General features: G+C 37.8%; 1 protein-coding gene across 1 annotated transcript in view; it reads left to right on the plus strand.

Annotated features, from left to right (window-relative positions):
* DCHS2 (dachsous cadherin-related 2) overlaps positions 1 to 22,930 on the plus strand; it is a 347,149-nt gene that overhangs the window by 285,091 nt on the left and 39,128 nt on the right. Inside the window, exon 14 of the mRNA XM_040251351.1 lies at positions 12,681 to 12,794. Coding sequence (XP_040107285.1) covers positions 12,681 to 12,794 — 114 coding nt within the window. The remainder of the gene's footprint in view (positions 1 to 12,680; positions 12,795 to 22,930) is intronic.

Raw genomic sequence — 22,930 nt, forward strand, 5'->3', positions numbered from 1 at the left:
ATCCACTGGATCATAAAAAAAAAGCAAGAGAATTTCAGAAAAACATCCACTTCTGCTTTATTGACTATGGCAAATCTTTTGACTGTGTGGATCACAACATAATGTGGCAAATTCTTAAAGAGATGAACATACCAGACCACCTTACCTGCCTCCTGAGAAATCTGTATGCAGGTCAAAAGCAACAGTTAGAACCAGACATGGAATAACAGACTGGTTCCAAATTGGGAAAGGAGTATGTCAAGGTTGTATATTGTCACCCTGCTTATTTAACTTTGATGCAGAGTACATCATTAGAAATGCTGGACTGGATGAAGCTCAAACTAGAATCAAGATTGCTGGAAGAAATATCAATAACCTCAGATACACAGATAACACCACCTTTATGGCAGAAAGCGAACAAGAACTAAAGAGCCTCTTGATGAAAGTGAAAGAAGAGACTGAAAAAGTTGCCTTAAAACTCAACATTCAAAATACTAAGTTCATGGCATCTGGTCCCATCATTTCATGGCAAAAGGTGGGGAAACAATGTAAACAGTGACAGACCTTATTTTCTTGGGCTCCAAAATCCCTGCAGATGGTGACTGCAGTCATGAAATTAAAATAACTTGCTCCTTGAAAGAAAAGCTATGACCAACATAGACAGCATATTAAAATTCAGAGACATTAGTTTGCCAATAAAGGTCCATCTAGTCAAAGCTTTGGTTTTTCCAATAGTCATGTATGGATGTGAGAGTTAAAGCTGAGTGCCAAAGAATTGATGCTTTTGAACTGTGGTGTTGGTGAAGACTCTTGAGAGTCCCTTGGACTGTGAGGAGATCCAACCTGTCAACCCTAAAGGAAATCAGTCCTGAATATTCACTGGAAGAACTGATGCTGAAGCTGAAACTCCAATAATTTGGCCACCTGATGTGAAGAACTGACTCACTAGGAAAGACCCTGATGCTGGGAAAGATTGAAGCCAGGTAGAAAAGGGGACAACAGAGGATAAGATGGCATCACCTGCTTGATGGACATGAGTTTGATCAAGCTTTGGGAATTGGTGATGGACAAGGAAGCCTGGCATGCTGAAGTCCATGGGCCTGCAAAGAATCTGACATTACTGAGCAACTGAACTGAACTCAACTTTTTTTTTTTTTTGCCTGAAACATGGGCTTTATGAAATAATTAGTCCAGTGGGAAACCACGGAATACATTGACATCACAGAATACATTCTCACTATGGAATATATTGTCAAGTCTTAATCACCTGTCACCTCTGAGATTTTTTCAGTTCAAGATGTAAAGTCACTAGATGTCAGCTTCCTCAGTCGTTACATGGATAAAATGACCAACTGCGCACAGCTGTCTTTAGGTTGAAAAGTGTACACGTTCTTCATAAACTGACACGGGGTGTGAATCTCAGTTTGGGGTGTGTTTCACGTTCGATGTTTAAGTAACATGAACAGGATGGCAGCTTACACTGAACGGTCTCGGATTTGTGATCTCTGAAGAAGGTTCACCTTTGGGACCAGGTGAGTGAACTCAACTTCTTATACTGTACATTCCAAATTCACAATTCATTGATTTTGTACCTAGTAGTCTCCCTCACCTATTTCTCTCATCCCTTTTGGGCAATCACCTGTTTGTTTTTTGTATATATGTATGATTCTGATTCTGTTTGGTTATGTTTGTTCTCTCTCTCTCTCTCTCTCTCTCTCTTTTTTTTTTTTTTTTGCATTTTAGAATCTACATTAAGTGAAATCATATAGTATTTGTCTGTCTGAGTTATTTCACTTAGTGTAGCTCCCTCTAGGTCTGTCCAAGTTGTTGAAACTGACAAAATATCATTCTTTTTATGACTGAATAATAGTCCCTTGTACATACATACCACATCTTCTTGTACCTTCATCTATTGATGAACATTTGAAAATGATATGTGTTCTACTGCTTTGTGATGGAATGTTCTGTACATATTTATTAGGTCCATCTGATCTAATGTGCTGCTTAAGGTTGGTATTTCCTTGTTGATTTTCTTTCTGTATGATCTCTCTATTGAGGTAAGTAGGGTGGTATTACTGTCAGTTTCTCCTTTTATGTCTGTTAATATTCACTTTATGTATTTAGCTGCTCCCATGTTTGCTGTATATATACTTTTAGTTGTTATATATTATTGGAATGGTCACAATCATTCTGCATTGTCCCTCATCTTTCATTACAATCTTTGTTTTAAAGTCTACTTTTTCTGATATGAGTAGTACTACCCTGGCTTTCTTTTCATTTGCATTTGAATGAGATACCTTTTTCCATCCCCTACTTTAAATATATGTGTGTGTGTTTCATTTTTTTAAACTTTACAATATTGTATTGGTTTTGCCATACATCAACATGAATCTGCCATGGGTGTACACGTGTTCCCAATCCTGAACCCCCCCTCCCACCTCCCTCCCCATACCATCCCTCTGGGTCATCCCAGTGCACCAGCCCCAAGCATCCTGTATTCTGCATCGAACCTAGACTGGCGGTTCATTTCTTATATGATATTGTACATGTTTCAATACCATTCTCCCAGATCATCCCACCCTCTCCCACAGAGTCCAAAAGACTGTTCTATACATCTGTGCCTCTTTTGCTGTCTTGCATACAGGGTTATCGTTATCATCTTTCTAAATTCCATATATATGCATTAGTATACTGTATTGGTGTTTTTCTTTCTGGCTTACTTCACTCTGTATAATAGGCTCCAGTTTCATCCACCTCATTAGAACTGATTCAAATGTATTCTTTTTAATGGCTGAGTAATACTCCATTGTGTATATTTACCACAGCTTTCTTATCCATTCATCTGCTGACGGACATCTAGATTGCTTCCATGTCCTGGCTACTATAAAGAGTGCTGCGATGAACATTGGGGTACACGTGTCTCTTTCAATTCTGGTTTCCTCGGTGTGTATGCCCAGCAGTGAGATTCCTGGGTCATAAGACAGTTCTATGTGTGTTAGATTCAAGTAGGTCTTTTGTAAGCAGCACATACATAGGTATTCTTTTTGCAATCATTTGGCCACCCTATGTCTTCTGATTGGAAAATTTAGTCCATTTATATGTAAAGTAGTTATTCATGGGTACACCTTATTGTCACTTTGTTAATTGTGTAGGGGTTGTTTCTGTAGTTCTTTTTTTCTTTTTTCTGTCTTCCTTTGTGATGACTGTTTATGTGTTATGTTTGGATTCCTTTCTCTGTTTTGTTGTATAGATTGCTTGTTTGTGGTTTACAGACAGCTATTTGTTTATTTATTTAAAGTTGCTGACTTCTTAGTTTGAATACATTTTAACAACCATACATTTTTACTCCATCACATTTACTACTTTTGACATCATATTTTTTGACATCTTTTTGTTTTCTGGATTCTCTAACTACTTATTGTGGCTATAGATGATTTGGCTATTGCCTTTTAACCTCCATACTAGCTTTATCACAATAAACTGTGGAAAATTCTGAAAGAGATAGGAATACCAGACCACCTGACCTGCCTCTTGAGAAACCTGTATGCAGCTCAGGAAGCAACAATTAGAACTGGACATGGAACAACAGACTGGTTACAAATCAGGAAAGGAGTACATTGAGCCTGAATATTGTCACCCTGCTTATTTAACTTATATGCACAGTACATCATGAGAAATGCTGAGCTGGAGGAAGCACAAGGTGGAATCAAGATTGCCAGGAGAAATATCAATAACCTTAGATATGCAGATGACACACCCCTTATGGCAGAAAGTGAAAAAGAACTAAAGAGCCTCTTGATGAAAGTGAAAGAAGAGACTGAAAAAGTTGGCTTGAAAGTCTACAAGCAATAAATGCTGAAGAGGGTGTGGAGAAAAGGGAACCCTCTTACACTGTTGGTGGGAATGTAAACTAATACAGCCACTATGGAGAACAGTGTGGAGAGTCCTTAAAAAACTGGAAATAAAACTGCCATACGACCCAGCAATCCCACTGCTGGGCATACACACTGAGGAAACCAGAGTTGAAAGAGACACGTGTACCCCAATGTTCATCACAGCACTGTTTATAATAGCCAGGACATGGAAGCAACCTAGATGTCCATCAGCAGATGAATGGATAAGAAAGCTGTGGTACATATACACAATGGAGTATTACTCAGCCATTGAAAAGAATACATTTGAATCAGTTCTAATGAGGTGGATGGAACTGGAGCCTATTATACAGAGTGAAGTAAGCCAGAAAGAAAAACACCAGTACAGTATACTAATGCATATATATGGAATTTAGAAAGATGGTAATGATAACCCTATATGTGAGACAGCATTGAATAGCATTGAAACGTGTATATTATCATATGTGAAACAGATCACCAGTCCAGGTTCAATGCATGAGACAAGGTGCTCAGGACTGGTGCACTGGGATGACCCAGAGGGATGGGATCAGGAGAGAAGTGTGAGGGGCATTCAGGATGGGGAACACATGTACACCCATGGCTGATTCATGGCAATATATGGTAAAAACCACTACAATATTGTAAAGTAATTAGCCTCCAACTAAAATAAATACTTTTTTAATTAATTAAAAAAACAAAAAAGCTCAACATTCAGAAAACTAAGATCATGGCATCCGGTGCCATCACTTCATGGCAAATAGATGGGGAAACAGTGGAAACAGTGGCTGAATTTATTTTTCTTGGGCTCCAAAATCACTGCAGATGATGATTGCAGCCATGAAATTAAAAGATGCTTACTCCTTGGAAGGAAAGTTATGACCAACCTAGACAGCATACTAAAAAGCAGAGACATTACTTTGTCAACAAAGGTCCATCTAGTCAAGGCTATGGTTTTTCCAGTGGTAGTGTATGGATGTGAGAGTTGGACTATAAAGAAAGCCGGATGCTGAAGAATTGATGCTTTTGAACTGTGGCATTGGAGAAGACTCTTGAGAGTCCCTTGGACTGCAGGGAGATCCAACCAGTCCATTCTAAAGGCGATCAGTCCTGGGTGTTCATTGGTAGGACTGATGTTGAAGCTGAAACTCCAATACTTTGGCCACCTGATGCAAAGATCTGACTCATTTGAAAAGACCCTGATGCTGGGAAATTTGAGGGCAGGAGGAGAAGGGGACGACAGAGGATGAGATGGCTGGATGGTATCACCGACTCAATGGACATGTGTTTCAGTGCACTCCGGGAGTTGGTGATGGACAGGGAGGCCTTGTGCGCTGTGGTTCATGGGGTCGCAAAGAGTCAGACACGACTGAGCGACTGAACTGAACTAGCTTTCTAAGTGATGGATCTACCTTTACTGTATGTTTGCCTTTATGAAAGAAGTTTTTCTTTTTGTAATTTTCATATTTCTAGTTTGGGCCTTTTATTTTTCCACTTAGTCCTTTAATATTTCTTAGTAAGTTTGATTCCTGGAGCTGAACTGTTTTAGCTTTTGCTTGTCTGTAAAATTTTTCATCTTTTCTTCAGATTTGGTTATGTCTCTTTTGGAACTCTGCATTCAGATGCTTATCTTTCCTTTTCTCCTTTGCTTTTAGCTTCTCTTCTTTTCACAGATATTTGTAAGGCCTCTTCAGACAGCTGTTTTGCTTTTTTGCATTTAATTTCCGTGGGAATGGTCTTGATCCCTGTCTCCTGTACAATGTCATGAACCTCCATCCATAGTTCATCAGGTACTCTGTCTATCAAATCTAGTCCCTTAAATATATTTCTCACTTCCACTGTATAATCATAAGGGATTTGATTTAGGTCATACCTGAATGGTCGAGTGGTTTTCCCTACTTTCTTCAGTTTCAATCTGAATTTGGCAATAAGGAGTTCATGATGTGAGCCACAGTCAGCTCCCAGTCTTGTTTTTGCTGACTGTATAGAGCTTCTCCATCTTTGGCTGCAAAGAATATAATCAATCTGATTTTCGTGTTGACTATCTGGTGATGTCCATGTGTAGAGTCTTCTTTTGTGTTATTGGAAGAGGGTGTTTGCTATGACCAGTGCATTCTCTCGGCAAAACTCTATTAGCCTTTGCCCTGCTTCATTCCATACTCCAGGGCCAAATTTGCCTGTTACTCCAGGTGTTTCTTGACTTCCTACTTTTGCATTCCAGTCCCCTATAATGAAAAGGACATCTTTTTTGAGTGTTAGTTCTAAAAGTTCTTGTAGGTCTTCATAGAACTGTTCAACTTCAGCTTCTTCAGCATTACTGGTTGGGGCATAGGCTTGGATTACTGTGATTTGAATGGTTTGCCTTGGAAATGAAAAGGATCGTTCTGTCATTTTTGAGATTGCATCTAAGTACTGCATTTTGGACTCTTTTGTTGACCATGATGGCTACTCCATTTCTTCCAAGTGATTCCTGCCCACAGTAGAAGGTATAGTGGTCATCTGATTTAAATTCACCCATTCCAGTCCATTGTAGTCTGCTGATTCCCAGAATGCCAATGTTCACTCTTACCATCTCCTGATTGATAGCAAGGAAATATAAGAAAGCCTTGCTTAGTGAGCAATGCAAAGAAATAGAGGAAAACAACAGAATGGGAAAGACTAGAGATCTCTTCAAGAAAATTAGAGATACCAAGGGAACATTTCATGCAAAGATGAGCTCAATAAAGGACAGAAATGTTATGGACCTAACAGAAGCAGAAGATATTAAGAAGAGGTGGCAAGAATACACAGAAGAACTGTACGAAAAAGAGCTTCATGACCCAGATCATCATGATGGTGCAATCACTCACCTAGAGCCAGACATCCTGGAATGTGAGGTCAAGTGGGCCTTAGAAAGCATCACTATGAACAAAGCTAGTGGAGGTGATGAAATTCCAGCTGAGCTATTTCAAATCCTTAAAGATGATGTTGTGAAAGTGCTGCACTCAATATGCCAGAAAATTTGGAAAACTCAGCAGTGGCCACAGGACTGGAAAAGGTCAGTTTTCATTCCAATCCCATAGAAAGGCAATGCCAAAGAAGGCTCAAACTACCACACAATTGCACTCATCTCACATGCTAGTAAAGTAATGCTCAAAATTCTCCAAGCCAGGCTTCAGCAGTACTTGAACTGTAAACTTCCAGGTGTTCAAGCTGGTTTTAGAAAAGGCAGAGGAAGCAGAGATCAAATTGCCAACATCTGCTGGCTCATGGAAAAAGCAAGAGAGTTCCAGAAAAACATCTATTTCTGCTTTATTGACTATGCCAAAACCTTTGACTGTGTGGATCACAATAAACTGTGGAAAATTCTGAAAGAGATGGGAATACCAGACCACCTGACCTGCCTCTTGAGAAACCTATATGCAGGTCAGGAAGCAACAGTTAGAACTGGACATGGAACAACAGACTGGTGCTTATTTAACTTCTATGCAGAGTACATCATGAGAAACGCTTGGATGGAAGAAGCACAAGCTGGAATCAAGATTGCTGGGAGAAATATCAATAACCTCAGATATGCAGATGACACCACCCTTATGGCAGAAAGTGAGTAGGAACTAAAAAGCCTCTTGATGAAGGTGAAAGAGGAGACTGAAAAGGTTGGCTTAAAACTCAACATTCAGAAAACGAAGATCATGACATCTGGTCCCATCACTTCATGGGAAATAGATGGGGAAACAGTGGAAACAGTGTCAGACTTTATTTTTTGGACTCCAAAATCACTGCAGATGGTGACTGCCCATGAAATTAAAAGACGCTTACTCCTTGGGAGGAAAGTTATGACCAACCTAAGCAGCATTTTCAAAAGCAGAGACATTACTTTGCCAACAAAGGTCCATCTAGTCAAGGCTATGGTTTTTCCAGTGGTCATGTATGGATGTGAGAGTTGGACTATAAAGAAAGCTGAGCACCGAAGAATTGATGCTTTTGAACTGTGGTGTTGGAGAAGACTCTTGAGAGTCCCTTGGACTGCAAGGAAATCCAACCTGTCCATCCTAAAGGAGATCAGTCCTGGATGTTCATTGGAAGGGCTGATGCTAAAGCTTAAACTCCAATACTTTGGCTACCTCATGCAAAGAGTTGACTCAGTGGAAAAGACCCTGATGCTGGGAGGGATTGGGGGCAGGAGGAGAAGGGGACAACAGAGGATGAGATGGCTGGATGGCATCACCAACTCGATGCACATGAGTTTGAGTGAACTCCGGGAGTTGGTGATTGCCAGGAGGCCTTGCATGCTGCGATTCAGGGGGTCGCAAAGAGTCATACACGACTGAGCGACTGAATTGAACTGATGTCTCTTTTACCACTTTAAATATGTTATGCCACACCCTTTTGCTCTGCAGAACTTCTGCTGAAAAGTCAGCTGATAGCCTTATGGGAGTTCCATGGTATATAGCTTATTGATATCCTATTGCTGCTTTTAATATTATCTCTTTATCCTTAATTTTTGACGTTTTAATTACAACATTTCCTAGTGTCATCCTCTTTAGTGTTAATCTTGTGGGATTCTCTATGATTTCTGGACCTGAAGGTATGTTTCCTTTCCCAGCTTAGGGAAGTCTTGTTATTATGTCTTCAAATATGTTCTCTGAGCCCTTTCTATCTTTTCTTCTGGGACCTCTACAGTATGAATGAACATATACCTTGATATTGTCCCAGAGATCCCTTAAAATATCTTCATTTTTTTATTCTTTTTTTTTTTTCTGTTCAACTTATTGGATTTCTGATACTCTGTCTTCCAGGGCAATCATTCATTCCTCTGTATCACCTAATCTACTGTTGTTTCCTTCCAGTGAATTTTTAATTTCAGTCAGTATATTCTTCAGTTTGTTTGGTTCTCTTTTAAATTTTCAAACTGTGTGTTAAATTTCTAGCTCTGTTCATCCATTTTATCCTGAGTTCTTTGAGTATCTTCATGATTAATATCTTGAACTCCTTATCAGGTAGATTTCTTACTTAGTTGTTTTTCTAGGGTTTTATCTTGTCCTTTCATCTGGAACATGCAAAGCTCCTAACACTTGATTCACACAGCAACATACTTGGTTCTCAAAAATGTTTGCTAAGGCAAAGATGACAGTTAGTATATGATTTGTAAGTACCTGAAATTTTATAGGCAAAACTAATATTGATTTATAGAGACATATATAATACAAATATATAATAAAACTCTTCTGCACTCACAGAATTTAGTTCAACTTAGTGGAGAGATAAGATCAGTCTTCAAGTATGTTCAGAACATTCATCGCCAGAGTGGGAGTCTAAAATAGATGCCATGAGTTATGGGCCCGTGACAGGAGGATCAGGACCAATAAAGAGTTATCAGAAGTGGTGGATAAATGGAGAACAAGAAGGCAAAGCACAAAAATGAACTAAAAAGTAGATTGGAAATGACAATAAGCACATGAATATATGTTCAACAACATAAGATATTAGGGAGATTAAGGCCACATGAATCACTACTACATACCTACTAGGATGGCCAAAATTTAAGAGACTAACAATACCGGTGAATGTAGAGCAAATGGAATTCCTGTATGTTGCTAGCAGGAATATAAAGTGGTACAACCACCATAAACATCAAGGTCTTACTCTATAGCACAGGGAACTATATTCAGTTCAGTTCAGTTGCTCAGTTGTGTCCGACTCTTTGCGACCCCGTGGACTGCAGCACACCAGGCCTCCCTGTTCAAGACCAACTCCTGGAGTTTACTCAAACTCATGTCCACTGAGTCAGTGATGCCATCCAACCACCTCATCCTCTGTCGTCCCCTTCTCCTCACGCCTTCAATCTTTCCTGGCATCAGGGCTTTTTCGAATGAGTCAGCTCTTCGCATCAGGTGGCCAAAGTATTGGAGTTTCAGCTTCAGCATCAGTCCTTCCAATAAACATCCAGGATTGATCTCCTTTCAGATGGACTGGCTGGATCTCCCTGTAGTCCAAGGGACTCTCAAGAGTCTTCTCCAACACCACAGTTCAAAAGCATCAATTCTTCTGCACTCAGCTTTCTTTATAGTGCAACCCTCATATCTATACATGACTACTGGAAAAAGCTTTGACTGTCTAGCTTTGACCTTTGTTGGGAAAGTAGTGTCTCTGCTTTTGAATATGCTATCTAGGTTGATCATAACTTTTCTTCCAAGGAGTAAGCGTCTTTTAATTTCATGGCTGCAGTCACCATCTGCAGTGATTTTGGAGCCCCCAAAAGTAAAGTCTGTCACTGTTTCCACTGTTTCCCCATCTATTTGCCATGAAGTGATGGGACCGGATGCCATGATCCTGTAATAAACCATAATAGAAAAGAATATGAAAAAGATTGTGTACATGTATGTTTAAATGAATCACTTTACTGTAGACCAGAAACTAACACAACATTATAAATCAGCTAAACTTCAATAATAAATTAATTAATTAAATGGTACAACCACTTTGGAAAGTAGTTTTGTAATTTCTTACGAAGTTAAATATACATTTTCTGTAGGAATGAAGATGTTTGTCCACAAAAATACTTTTGCATGAATGTTTATAGCAGCATTATTCATAAACCCCATAGTGAAAACAATACAAATGTCCATAGATGAGTAAAGGATAAACAAATGTAGAATGGCCAAGGGTCTGAGATAGCTTTTTGTGTAGATAGAAATATTCTACATCTTAAATGTGATGGTGGCTCCATGGGTGTGTATAGTTGTCACAGGTGTGTATAGTTGTGTTATAAGTGTGTATAGTATGTAGAACTAATACTTAAATTCTGTTAGTCTATCAGTTATGTCTGACTCTTTGTGACCCCATGGAGTGTAGCCAACTGTAGGCTTCCAGGCTCCTCTCTATTAAATTCTCCAGGCAAGAAGACTACAGTGGGTTGCCATTCACCTCACCAGGGGATCTTCCCAACCCAGGGATTAAACCTGGGTCTGCTGCATTGCAGGCAGATTCTCTACCATTTGAGTGGCCAGGAAAGGTTTGTATGTAAAATTTACCCTATTAAAGTTAATTAAATAAAAGTTAAAAATAAGAGAGGAGAGGCAGTCATGAGAGAGTGACAAATGGACGGAAGAGACAGGAAGCAAGGCAGAGGTGAGCAGCAAAGGGCATAAAGTACTATATAAACAGAGATGACAGACTGCGTACTTGGGACCCAGATAGATTCTTGAAAACATTTCCAGTGAAGCCGCGGTTCATCACACCAGTTGTCTTACTACCTCTATCAGTCCTTGCTGATTTTGCTTTTATGCTGGTAATCAGTCTGTTTCCTAAAAACTGACATGGCTTCCTTCTTTCTTCACTAATTCCTATCCCTAAATCAGTTCCTGGAGAAGGCAATGGCAACCCACTCCAGTACTCTTGCCTGGAAAGTCCCATGGACAGAGGAGCCTGGTGGGCTGCGGTCCATGGGGTCGCTAAGAGTCGGACACGACTGAGCGACTTCACTTTGACTTTTCACTTTCATGCATTGGAGAAGGAAATGGCAACCCACTCCAGTATTCTTGCCTGGAGAATCCCAGGGATAGGGGAGCCTGGTGGGCTGCCGTCTCTGGGGTCGCACAGAGTCGGACACGACTGAAGCGACTTAGCAGCAGCAGCAGCAAATCAGTTCCTATCTTTTCCTTGAAGTTTTCTCTTGACTATTTCTGCCCTAGCTTAACAATTCTTGAGTGAATCTGTATCATGCAGTTAAGACCTTGATTACTGTCTAGTTGTGTTACTTTTACCCATGACTCTAGTGGAAACTGGTTGAAATAAGATTTGTTATATTTAAACCTTTGTTACCTCCTTTCCCACATCTCATGCAATGTTCAGGAAAATGTGTCAACATATGACCTTAATTGACCCCTTCTTTTCATCCTTCCCCTCCAGTTATCCTAGGTTGTTGTTTTTTGCATGAACCAATGCAGTATTATCTTAATTGGCCTCTCTTTTCCATACTTACCCCCTTTTTTCTTGTCCAGACAGCAGTCAGATTGATGCCTTTTAAAACTAAATCCAATAATTTTGCTCACTTCCTTAAAATGCTTCTGTGTCTTCCCAGTGCACTAAGAGTAAAATCTGGTCCTGCCCACCTCATTCCTGTCTTTACCATCCACGTTTCTCCTACTCACTGTGCCTCATCAAGGCAAGTCTTCTCCCAGCGCAGGGCCTCTTTACCACTGCTCTTTCTCCTAGAATCCATTTCTGCCAGTCCTTTCTGTGGCTTCTCATGCTTCAAAGTTCAACTGGAATGTCATTCCTCTGAGGCCTCTGCAAAGGGGTGTTCACCTCCCCAGCAGCAGAAGTATTTTCTATCAGGTAACTTTATTTAATTCTTTGCAGGGAATTCAGCACATCCACAGAGAAGGCAATGGCACCCCACTCCAGTACTCTTGCCTGGAAAAACCCATGGGTGGAGGAGGCTGGTAGGCTGCAGTCCATGGGGTCACTAAGAGTCGGACACAACTGAAGCCACTTAGCGGCAGCAGCAGCAGCACATCCAAAATCTACCTTGATTATGTATTTATTTCTTTAATGGTTTACTGTTCATATCCTCCCATCAGTTAATAACCAGCAGGAAGACAGAGGTCTTTTCTGTCTTGTTTGTCATTATATTCCCCCAACACCTTTCATGGGGCTTGGCTTATTGACTATGCTTATTAACTATATTACTTATTGACTATACAATAGGTAATCGTTGACTGAATGAATGAGAATATAATTAATAGGCAAATAATAACCACCCAGTGGATTTTTCCTGAATTTCCTTTTCCTAAAAAAATTTTTTTTTTTTTGGCTAAATTTTTACAGGTACTTCTATTGTGACTATAAAAGCTTTTGCTCCAGACTCAATTCGGGACAGCATTAAATACTCAGTTTTTAGTGGAAATGAAGATGGAGTTTTTTCCTTGTGTTCTAAATCAGGTAACCCTTCTCTATGCTTTATTTTCTGCTCCACTTAATGTTACTAGTAAGGCATGCATCTGCAAAGAAAATTCAAGATTGGAAAGGTAGAAATTGTTAGATGTAAATAATTTCAAAGTTAAACAACAAAGCATTTTTATGGTAGCTGATGAGATATCAGAAAATATTTGTTTATGTGTATTCTCTAAGAATTCTATTCCTCACATTTCCAAGTTAAACAGTATCTGTCCTACCCTACCTGTTATTTGGTGATAAATTGGTTTCTACTTATAATTTACCTATCCATTTGGGAAAATTGGGAATGTAATAGGGAGATCAGTGAGAATGGGGTTGAACTGAAAATAAGCACACATGTCTAGCCTTAGGAAATTTTCATCAGAGATTCTTCTAATTCACCACTTAATGTCAACAGTGCAACAAAAAAGGAAAGCTGGAAAGGTTTCTATGTGGTGGTAAAGAAATTACTTCCAAATACAGCATGTATTAAATTTAGCTTTAATAAGACCATTATTGTGCCTTAAATGAATACCAATTGATTATTTGAAACATTCTTTTTTTAATCTAACAGCTATGTCATAGATATGTATCTACTGCTTCATTGTCAAACCTCAAGAAGAATGTTTTTAATAATTTCTGTATTACCGTACAACTGCCTTATTTAATCCATACTGTGTACACATGAGAAGAATTGAGAGGGGGGGCATTTCTTAAGCAAAAGCCTTCTCCTTCAGGGTAGTGTTACTTTTTTTTTTATACATTCAGCCTTTGCTCAGCAAACTCTCTGATGTAGCCTGCAAGAAGGCTTCATCTCTTCACCCCATCACGTGGTTAACGAACAGTTCAGGAAGCCTATTGGCAAGAAGGCCATTTGCGAACACCACCAAAACTTTTTCCCCCACCAGTCATTAAGTCTCTAGCAGTCTGATGTCTGAGGGTTCTAGGAAAGGAGCTGAGATTAGAACATTTAGGGAGAAGCTAAATATGAGTTTGCACATTTTCCCAGGTCACCCAAATCCTTTTGCCTCATCACCCCTAACATGGCCCAGGCTTGGCCTTATTTTCTCTAGTCTCTCATTAAAATGAAGATAGAACACACCTAAGGGTTAGTTCAAAGTGGTCATCTACAGAAAACTCTCTAGTTTTAATTAAATAGTGATTGACTTAAGTTGAAATGTATTTCAAAATTTTATTGTGTCGGACACGACTGAAGTGACTTAGCAGCAGCAGCAGCAGCAGCAGCTATAAGCTGTTATGTTGAGAGATATATACAACTGTTTAATAAACAACACTAAAATAAAAGGCCACCTCTTTACCACCCATCTCCAAATAAGAGACCTCACTGAACCTCAAGAAGCCCCTGTGTGCCCCTTCCCTCTTATAGCTGTCTTATTTCACCCCAAACATAATCGGTAAATCAGTAATCTCTGTTTGGTATTGAACACTACCTTTTTTTTTTTTTTTTCATTATAATTTCCCCATTATGTTTGAATCCTTAAACAGTGCATTTTTTTAATTGACTTAAACATCATAATAGAATCACACTGAATAACTCTTCTGTGAATTGCTTTTTGCTCAACATTTTTACATGATGTGTGGTACAGAAGCTATTAAAGAAGAATAGCAAAGAATGATATGTACCTGCTGCCAAGGTTACAAAATAGAACACTGTCATTATCACTTATGTTCCCTTTGGGCCATTTTTTTTATTGCATCTTTTCTCTCCACTGCTCCAGGCTGATTAATGTGCAGACTTCAGGTATAACTATTTCCTTATGAATATACTAAATGCATTTCTACAAATAGAAATTTAGTAGAAGCATTGGTTTTGCTTTGAATTTACCTAAATGGATTAAAAAAATACCCTAAGTATTTATTGATATTGGGCTTCCCAGGTGCACTAGTGGTAAAGAACCCACCTGCCAATGCAGGTAGACATTGAAGACGTGAGTTTGATCCCTGAATTGGGAAGATCCCCTGGAGGAGTGCACAGCAACCCACTACAGTCTTCTTGTCTAGAGAATTTTATGGACAAAGGAGCCTGGCAGGATGCAGTCCATAGCACTGCACAGAATGGGACATGACTGAAGTGACTTAGCATGCGTGCATGCATTCTATTGATAGGTTTTTTAAATTCAGAGTTAGAATCATCCATGCTAAAGTGTGTCGCTGGCATTCTTTTATTCTTTTATTTTCTTTTATTCTATTCTTTTATTTTCATTGCTTTATGATATGCTATTGTAAATCTAGATCACAAGTTATTTATCCATCTGCTGTTGATGAGCAGCGGGGTTTTCTTGTCTGGGGATATAATGAACAATCTCATACATGTGTCTTCTCGTGCACAAGTAAAGAGTTCTTTAAGCCCTGAAGTGTAGGCTGGACAAATACCTCAGAGGTTGCCTATGTTCAGCTGTACAGATGGTGCCAACTTGTGTTATGAAGTAGTTCCCCCATTATATTCTACCAGGATCCAATGAGAGCTGTCTCTGTTTACTTCCTCTTGCCAAGCTGGTGGGTGTGAAATATTATCCCACTGTGGTTTTAACTTAGATTTTCTTTCTACTAGTGAGTTTGGGCATGTTTTCATAGTTCATTGAGCATTTCTATTTTCTTCTATATGACATGCATATTGATATTTTTGCCTATTTTTCTTCAAGATTGTGTTTTTCTTTCTGAAATATAAAGACTTTAAATATATTTTATTATTATTCATCCTTTGGTTTTTTACAATTTTTTTAATAATTTATGGCCTATCTTTCACTCTCTTAATGACATGTTTTGATTTTAATGTTGTTATTGGTTGGTTGCTAAGTTGTGTCCAACTCTTTTTTTTATGTTAAATAATCAGAAAATAGTTAATAGGTTTATTAAATGTAAAAATGTACATTTAGAGTATTTTTAGAAATAAAGAATAACCATTTCCATATTGAAACTCTCTGGGATGGCAATGCACATAGCCTGTGTGACGTGTGAACTTCTGTTTCTTCACAACAGTTCTTGTCTCACTTTGCTGCATCTCATTTATAATAATATTTTGTGGAATTATGCTTGGCATCAACTTGTATATTTAATGATTGCATGTAACAATATGTGTTGTGATGCAGCTAATGGTTATTTTATTTGCTGAGACATAAATCAATGACATGTGCCAAGTTATTATTATTTGGCAAAATCAAAGGACAATTATTACATATATGAACAACTACTAACAGGATTATCTTTTATTATTTCAATTATTTTGCATAAAGTAATGTATTCTCTTTCATTAATTTCCTTTTCATTGTGTTTTGGAAGAATTTTTATAGCTTTGAACTTTACTTGATTTTTTAACAATGATTATGTCTGCTATTTAAATTTAAAAAAAATAGATTAATACAAGAGTAGTTGCTCTGCTGTGATTTTTTTAACATTGATTATGAATTAGTATACTCCAGAATGGAAATAGTCTAAATCATTTTATTAAGCCATACATGAATACAGAATTACAATTAAAATTTCACATGCTTCTGTAGAGACAATTTAGACCTTAATATTGCAAAACTGTAATGTATTCTGATGGGACCCCAAGGACTTGTAGCCTGCCAGGCTTCTCTGTCCATGGGATTTCCCAAGCGAGAATACTAGAATGGGTTGCCATTTCCTTTTCCAGGGGATCTTCCTGATCCAGGGATTGAGCCTGTATTGCCTGCATTGGCAAGTGGATTCTTTACCACTGAGCCACCAGGGAAGATCAATTTTAGAATGAATCAATCTTTTACTTTTTGGTTTGCCTTTTTAATATGTTGTTTAGGATATTCTTCCCTTCCTTGAGATCATGAAATTATTCTTACATTGTCTTTTAAATATTTTATTTTATTTTTATTTTCACTTTATTTTACTTTACAATGCTGTATTGGTTTTGCCATACATTGTCTTCCTATGTCTCATATTTTCATCTTTAGTGCATCTAGTACATTGATTTTTGTGTTTTACGTGCATTATGAATAGCCATTTCTTTCATCCTACCCTTTCTTTTTATTCCTTTTCCTTTCTTTTTTTCCTTAAAACCATGATTGCCTGCTATTCTAATGACAATAACCTTCTCCTGTGATATGCAGTACCACCGTGATCATATGTATATATATCATGTTTCCATGACTTTTCCATTCATTTCTTTGTCTATCCAAACACCAACACCACACTCTCTTAATTACCTTGGCTTTGTAAGTCTTCATTTTAGGGAAGCAGCACTCCCTCCCTCAATATTTACCCCATCCTCATGTTCTGCCTCAAATAACAATATATTGGCTGTTATTGGTCATTTGCTCTAACATAAAACATTGTATCCACTTGTTAAGTTTTACAGACACACACACACACACACACATACACACCACATGTCTACTGGGATTGTTTTTCTACAAAAAGGAGATTTATTCATGAATATTGCAGTAATATACAGCTCATCACATCTTCATTAATGTAACCCACATAACTATGGCATGCATATTTTATTTCAGGTGAAAACTCACCCAAATTAATGAGAAAAATGTCAAAAAAATCATATAGCTTCAATCTAGAATTTAGTCATCAGGCCAAAACATCTTCCTTTTAAATCTTGCAAAGTTTATATAACTATGCATTGTAGGTAACAATCATCTAATAAAATTTTTCCTATTTGATGATTTTTCTTTTTTAATTGTTATAAGAATATCTAACATTAAATCTTCTCTCTTAACAAATTTTAAGTGTACAAAACTGTATGTTAACTATAGGCACACTGTTGTGCAGCAGATCTCTAAAACATATTAATCTTGCATAACTGAAACTTCATTTCCCACTAAACAGCAACCCTATTTCACCCTGCCCTGCCTCTGGTAACCACCATTCTACTCTCTGCTTCTGAGTTTTCTATTTTAGATCTGTCACATAAGTGGAATCAAGCAATATTTCTCTTTCTATGGCTGGTTTAGTTCACTAAATGTAGTGTCCTCAACGTTCATCTGTGTTGCTATATGGCAGGATATTATTTGTTAAGGCTGAATAATCTACCATTTTAGGAATATATCATATTTTCTTTATCCATTCATCTATTGATGGATATTTAGTTTGTTGGAATTTTTACTGGAATTATATTAACCTGCAAATTAAAGTGATTGTCTGAGAAGTCTTTATAAATAGTTCGGGAAAGAAGAGGAGCGTAAAGCAAGGGAGAAAGGGAAAGATATACCCAACTGAATACAGAGTTCCAGAGAATAGTAAGGAGAGATAAGAAGGCCTTTTTCAGTGAACAATGCAAAAAGAAGAACACAATTGAATGAGAAAGACTAGAGATTTCTTCAAGAAAACTGGAGATATCAAGAGAACATTTCATGTAAGGATGGGCACAATAAGGACAGAATTTGTAAGGACCTAACAGGAGGAGAAGAGATTAAGAAGAACACAGAAAAACTATACAAAGAAAGGTCTTAATGACCCAGATAACCATGACAGTGAAGCCACTCACCTAGAACCAGACATCCTGGAGTGTGAAGTCAAATGGACCTTAGGAAGCATTACTACAAACAAAGCTAGTGGAGGTGATGAAATTCCAGCTGAGCTATGTAAAATCCTAAAAGATGATGCTGTTAAAGTGCTGTACTCAATATGCCAGAAAATTTAGAAAACTCAGCAGTAGCCACAGAACTAGAAAATGTCAGTTTTCATTCCAATCCCAGATAGAGGCAATGCCAAAGAATGTTCAAACTACTGTACAATTGGGCTCACTTCACATGCTAGCTAGGTTATGCTCAAAATCCTTCAAGCTAAGCTTCAGCAGTATGTGAACTGAGAACTTGCAGATGGACAAGCTGGGTTTCAAGAAGGCAGAGGAACCAGAGATCAAATTGCCAACAATCTTTGGATCATGGAGAAAGCAAGGGAGTTTCAGGAAAAAACATCTACTTTTGCTTCTTTGACTACACTAAAGGCTTTGACTATATGGATCACAGCATATCATGGAAAATTCTTGAAGAGATGGGAGTGACCAAACCACCTCACCTGCCTCCTAAGAAACCTGTATGCAAATTGGGAAAGAAGTAAGACAAGGCTGTATACTGTCACCCTGTGTATTTAACTTCTATGCATAGTACATCATGTGGAATGTCAGGCCACATGAATCACAAGCTGGAATCAAGATTGCCAGGAGAAATATTAACAACCCCAGATATGCAAGTGATACCTCCGTAATGGCAGAAAGTAAAGAGGAACTAAGAGCCCCTTGATGAGGGTGAAAGAAGAGAGTTAAAAAGCTGGCTTGAAACTCAACATTAAAAAAACATTTTTTTTTTTTTAAAAAGATCATGGCATCTGGTCCCATTACTTCATGACAAACTGAAAAGAAAAAGTGGGAACAGTGACAGATACTACTTTCTTGGGCTCCAAAATTACTGCAGACAGTGGCTGAAGCCATGAAATTAAAAGACAAGGATAAAAGTTATCCTTGGAAGGATAGCTATGAGAAAACTAGACAGCATGTTAAAAAGCAGAGACATTGCTTTGCTGACAAAGGCCTGTATAGTCAAAGTTATGATTTTTCCAATAGTCATGTACAGATGTGAGAGTTGGATCATAAAGAAAGGTGAACACAAAAGAATTGATGTTTTCGAATTGTGTTGCTCTAGAGTCCCTTGGACTGAAGAAGATCAAACCAGTCAATCCTAAGGAAATCATCCCTGAATATTCATTGGAAGAACTGATACTGAAGCTCCAATACTTTGGCCACCTGATGCAAAGAACCAGTTCACTGGTAAAAACGCTGATACTGGGAAAGATTGAAGGCAAAAGGAAAAAGGGGTGGCAGAGGATGAGATGATCAAAACAGCATCACCGACTCAATGGACAGGCATTTGTGCAAACTCCAAGAGATAATGTAGGACAGAGGAACCTGGCATGCTGCACTCGTGGGGCTACAAAGAGCTGGGCATGACTTAGTGACTGAACATATGAGTTTGGGGGAAAATGTGTATCTTTACAGTATTATCTTCTAATCCAAGATTGATATGGAAATTCACACCATTTTTTTTCTTTACTAATTTTAATAGCATTATTTTTCTGCAGCATATGTCTTGCTAAATTTAGCCTAAATATTTTATACTTTTTCTTGCTGAGGTAAATGAAATATGCTTCTTTCTGGCGGTGTAGCTTTGTTTACTTGAAATTAGCTTTTATATTTTGATTTCATATCTAGAAAACTTGTAAACTCTTACTGATTCTGCTATTTTTCTGTACATTTGACATATACAATCATCTGGAAATGACGATTTTCCCATGTTTGGTGGAAGTTATGTAGATTTTTCTCTTCTTTTATTGGTTAGCCTAGCTATTTTGACAGGCATAATTAAAGCCTGTGTGCATGCTCAGTTGCTCAGTTATGTTCAACTCTCTGCAACCTTTGGACTGTATCTGCCACACCCCTCTGTCCATAGGATTTTCCAGGGAAGAATATTGGAGTGGGTTACCATTTCCTCCTCCAGAGGATCTTCCTGACCCAGGGATCAAACCTAAATCTCATGTGTCTCCTGCATTGAAGGTGGATTCTTTACTGCTCAACTATCAGGGAAGCCCCAGTTAAAAGTCTAACATTAATCAATATCTTGCTCTTAAATACCTGTAATTTAGAATTCTTTATCTCCTAATATCCGCTTTTGCAATTTATAAGGTTTTCTTGACCACAAATTTAGGTCTTTCAAATTAGGCATTATTAATGTTTTTTAATGGATTCATCTGCTTGTTTTCTACTTTATTTCCTATTAGTAAGTATTTTTTCTTACATCTCAGACTTGACTTAGAATAATTTTATTTCTACTCAAAGTACATCTTTTAATCAGAAGCTGTTGCAATGAACTTTCCCAGATTTTGTTTATTTAAAAATGTCTTTATTCAGTTCTTAATTTTAAGAGATATTTTTGCTTGGCTCAGAATTTCAGGCTCACAGTTATTTTCTCTTTATTTAAGATATTGCTCTCTGTCTTCTGGTTTCCAGTTGTATTAATAAGTCAGCTGTTGATATGAATATCATTTATTTATATTTTTCTTTGGAACTTTAGTTAGACAAATATTGGGACCATATTACTGTCTCTTACATCCCTTTCCATATTTTTCATTTCTATATGCCTCTTCCCTTCAGCCTAAGGTAGTACACTTTTCATTTCTATAAGTTTTCTTTAATTATATTTCAACTTCAATCTCTTGTTCCTTGCTCTTGTTTTCAACCTTCTTTTAATATATTTAATATAATATTACATATTATATGTCCAATAACTTCTGCATTTACGTTTTTTAAAATTTGTTCTGCTACCTCTGAATTTGCTGGCTGACATTCATGGTGCCCTCCTTCTCTGTGATTTTGGGGCTTGTTAACTATAGACTACACATTGTTGTGGAAATTTTTTATTTGAGGATTTTTTGATGCACTTTAATACACACACAATTTATCAAGCATTTTAGTTGCTTTTATCATGCAGGTTATTCCAATATATAGTTTATCATAATTTTGTCAAGAAATATTTCTAAGAATCTTAAATTATGATATTAAATTCATCTTTCATGCCACCTTTGCACATAATCATTAAACTTGTGTCAAAAGGCATTTAATGTAGGTTTTACCAATGTATGTATTTTAAAACATATGCCAAAGTAGAAAACTGGTATGTATGATAAATCAGTAAACTTGATCTCTCATGTTATATTCACTTTTCTTCAGGGGAAAAGTGTGAGAAAATCATTTTATTAGTTATTGGTTTGGTAAGTTATGATTAGTTGGCTCTCTGGTGAGAACTGTTTTCTGCCCAGTTGTGCCTGAGTGTGCCCTGTGCCACAGTCACAAACCCAAGTTTACTTTTGCATCTAAACTTGTTGTCACTGTGACTTAAAAATATCTACTACTCACCGTTTAAACCAGAAGGAATTTTGCAGTTTGACTAACATTGTGCATGTAAATAACAAATGGTAGTTTTCATTCTATTATTGCTGCTGCTGCTAAGTCACTTCAGTCGTATCAGACTCTGTGCAACCCCATAGACGGCAGCCCACCAGGCTCCCCCATCCCTGGAATTATCCAGGCAAGAACACTGGAGTGGGTTGCCATTTCCTTCTCCAATGCACGAAAGTGAAGTCGCTCAGTCCTGTCCGACTCCTAGCGACCCCATACTGACATAAAACAAAATGATAAAACTTCCAGTGTTTCAAGGATGTAGCTTTAGAGGAGAGAGTTCAAAAGCTTTGGGATAACATAAATATTTTTCACATTCTGCTTTGGGCGTATGCTTATGCATGTACACAGTTTGTAATTGACTGAAGTAACCCGATTATGCTATCTAGCATTGAGTATTTGAAAAATCTTAATATCATTTTGATGTGTACGTTATAACTTGGGTAAAAGGTATGTGTGTCCATATATCAGAAGAAAAGTATTGCTGCAATTTTCTTCTCAAGTTATTAAATATATAACTGGCACACTAATATGTAAGAATGAGCAAAAAGTTGATATTTGTGAGCCTCTTACTCAAAAGAAAGCATGGACTTCTGCCCCTACTATTAGACAGAGCCCAGTAGTACTTTCATCTCCTTGGTGACAGTAGATCCTGGACATCTCTAAGAAAAAATATACATCAATCATCCAAGGCAAATCAGGTATCTGGTAGGTATGCCTGCCTTGAATCATCTCACAGACTGGTTATTGTCTTTTCTGTTTGCACAACTTTCACAGCATGTGCCAATTATTATGCCAAAAATAAAAACCAAGCAAGGAAAGCATTAGAACTACAGATTCATTCCAAGTGCAAAATTCCAATTATCAAGCCTAAACACAACCCTTTTATTAAAAAAAGAAAATCCACTTTGATCTGCACTATGATTGGCACACTTTCTACTAAGCGACGCTGGCAATTAAGTGTTGTGTTTCAATTTTATTTTTCTTTGCTAATAGTAACAGAACACGATAGCAGGCTGAATGCCCTGTTTGGTGGAGACAGAGTTCCAGATGAGAGCCTTGAACCAGTGTCAGCTGGGGCCCCTCTCTCATTTGGAGGTGTGGGCTCAGCCCTTGTTCCATAGAGACTTCTGAAAGCTATCTTCTTTCATTACCAGCTCATCAAAAAATGCATCTTAATAATTCT

Source organism: Oryx dammah, unplaced genomic scaffold (genome assembly GCF_014754425.2).
Source record: "Oryx dammah isolate SB20612 unplaced genomic scaffold, SCBI_Odam_1.1 HiC_scaffold_12, whole genome shotgun sequence".
In the NCBI taxonomy this organism is placed as follows: Eukaryota; Metazoa; Chordata; class Mammalia; order Artiodactyla; family Bovidae; genus Oryx; species Oryx dammah.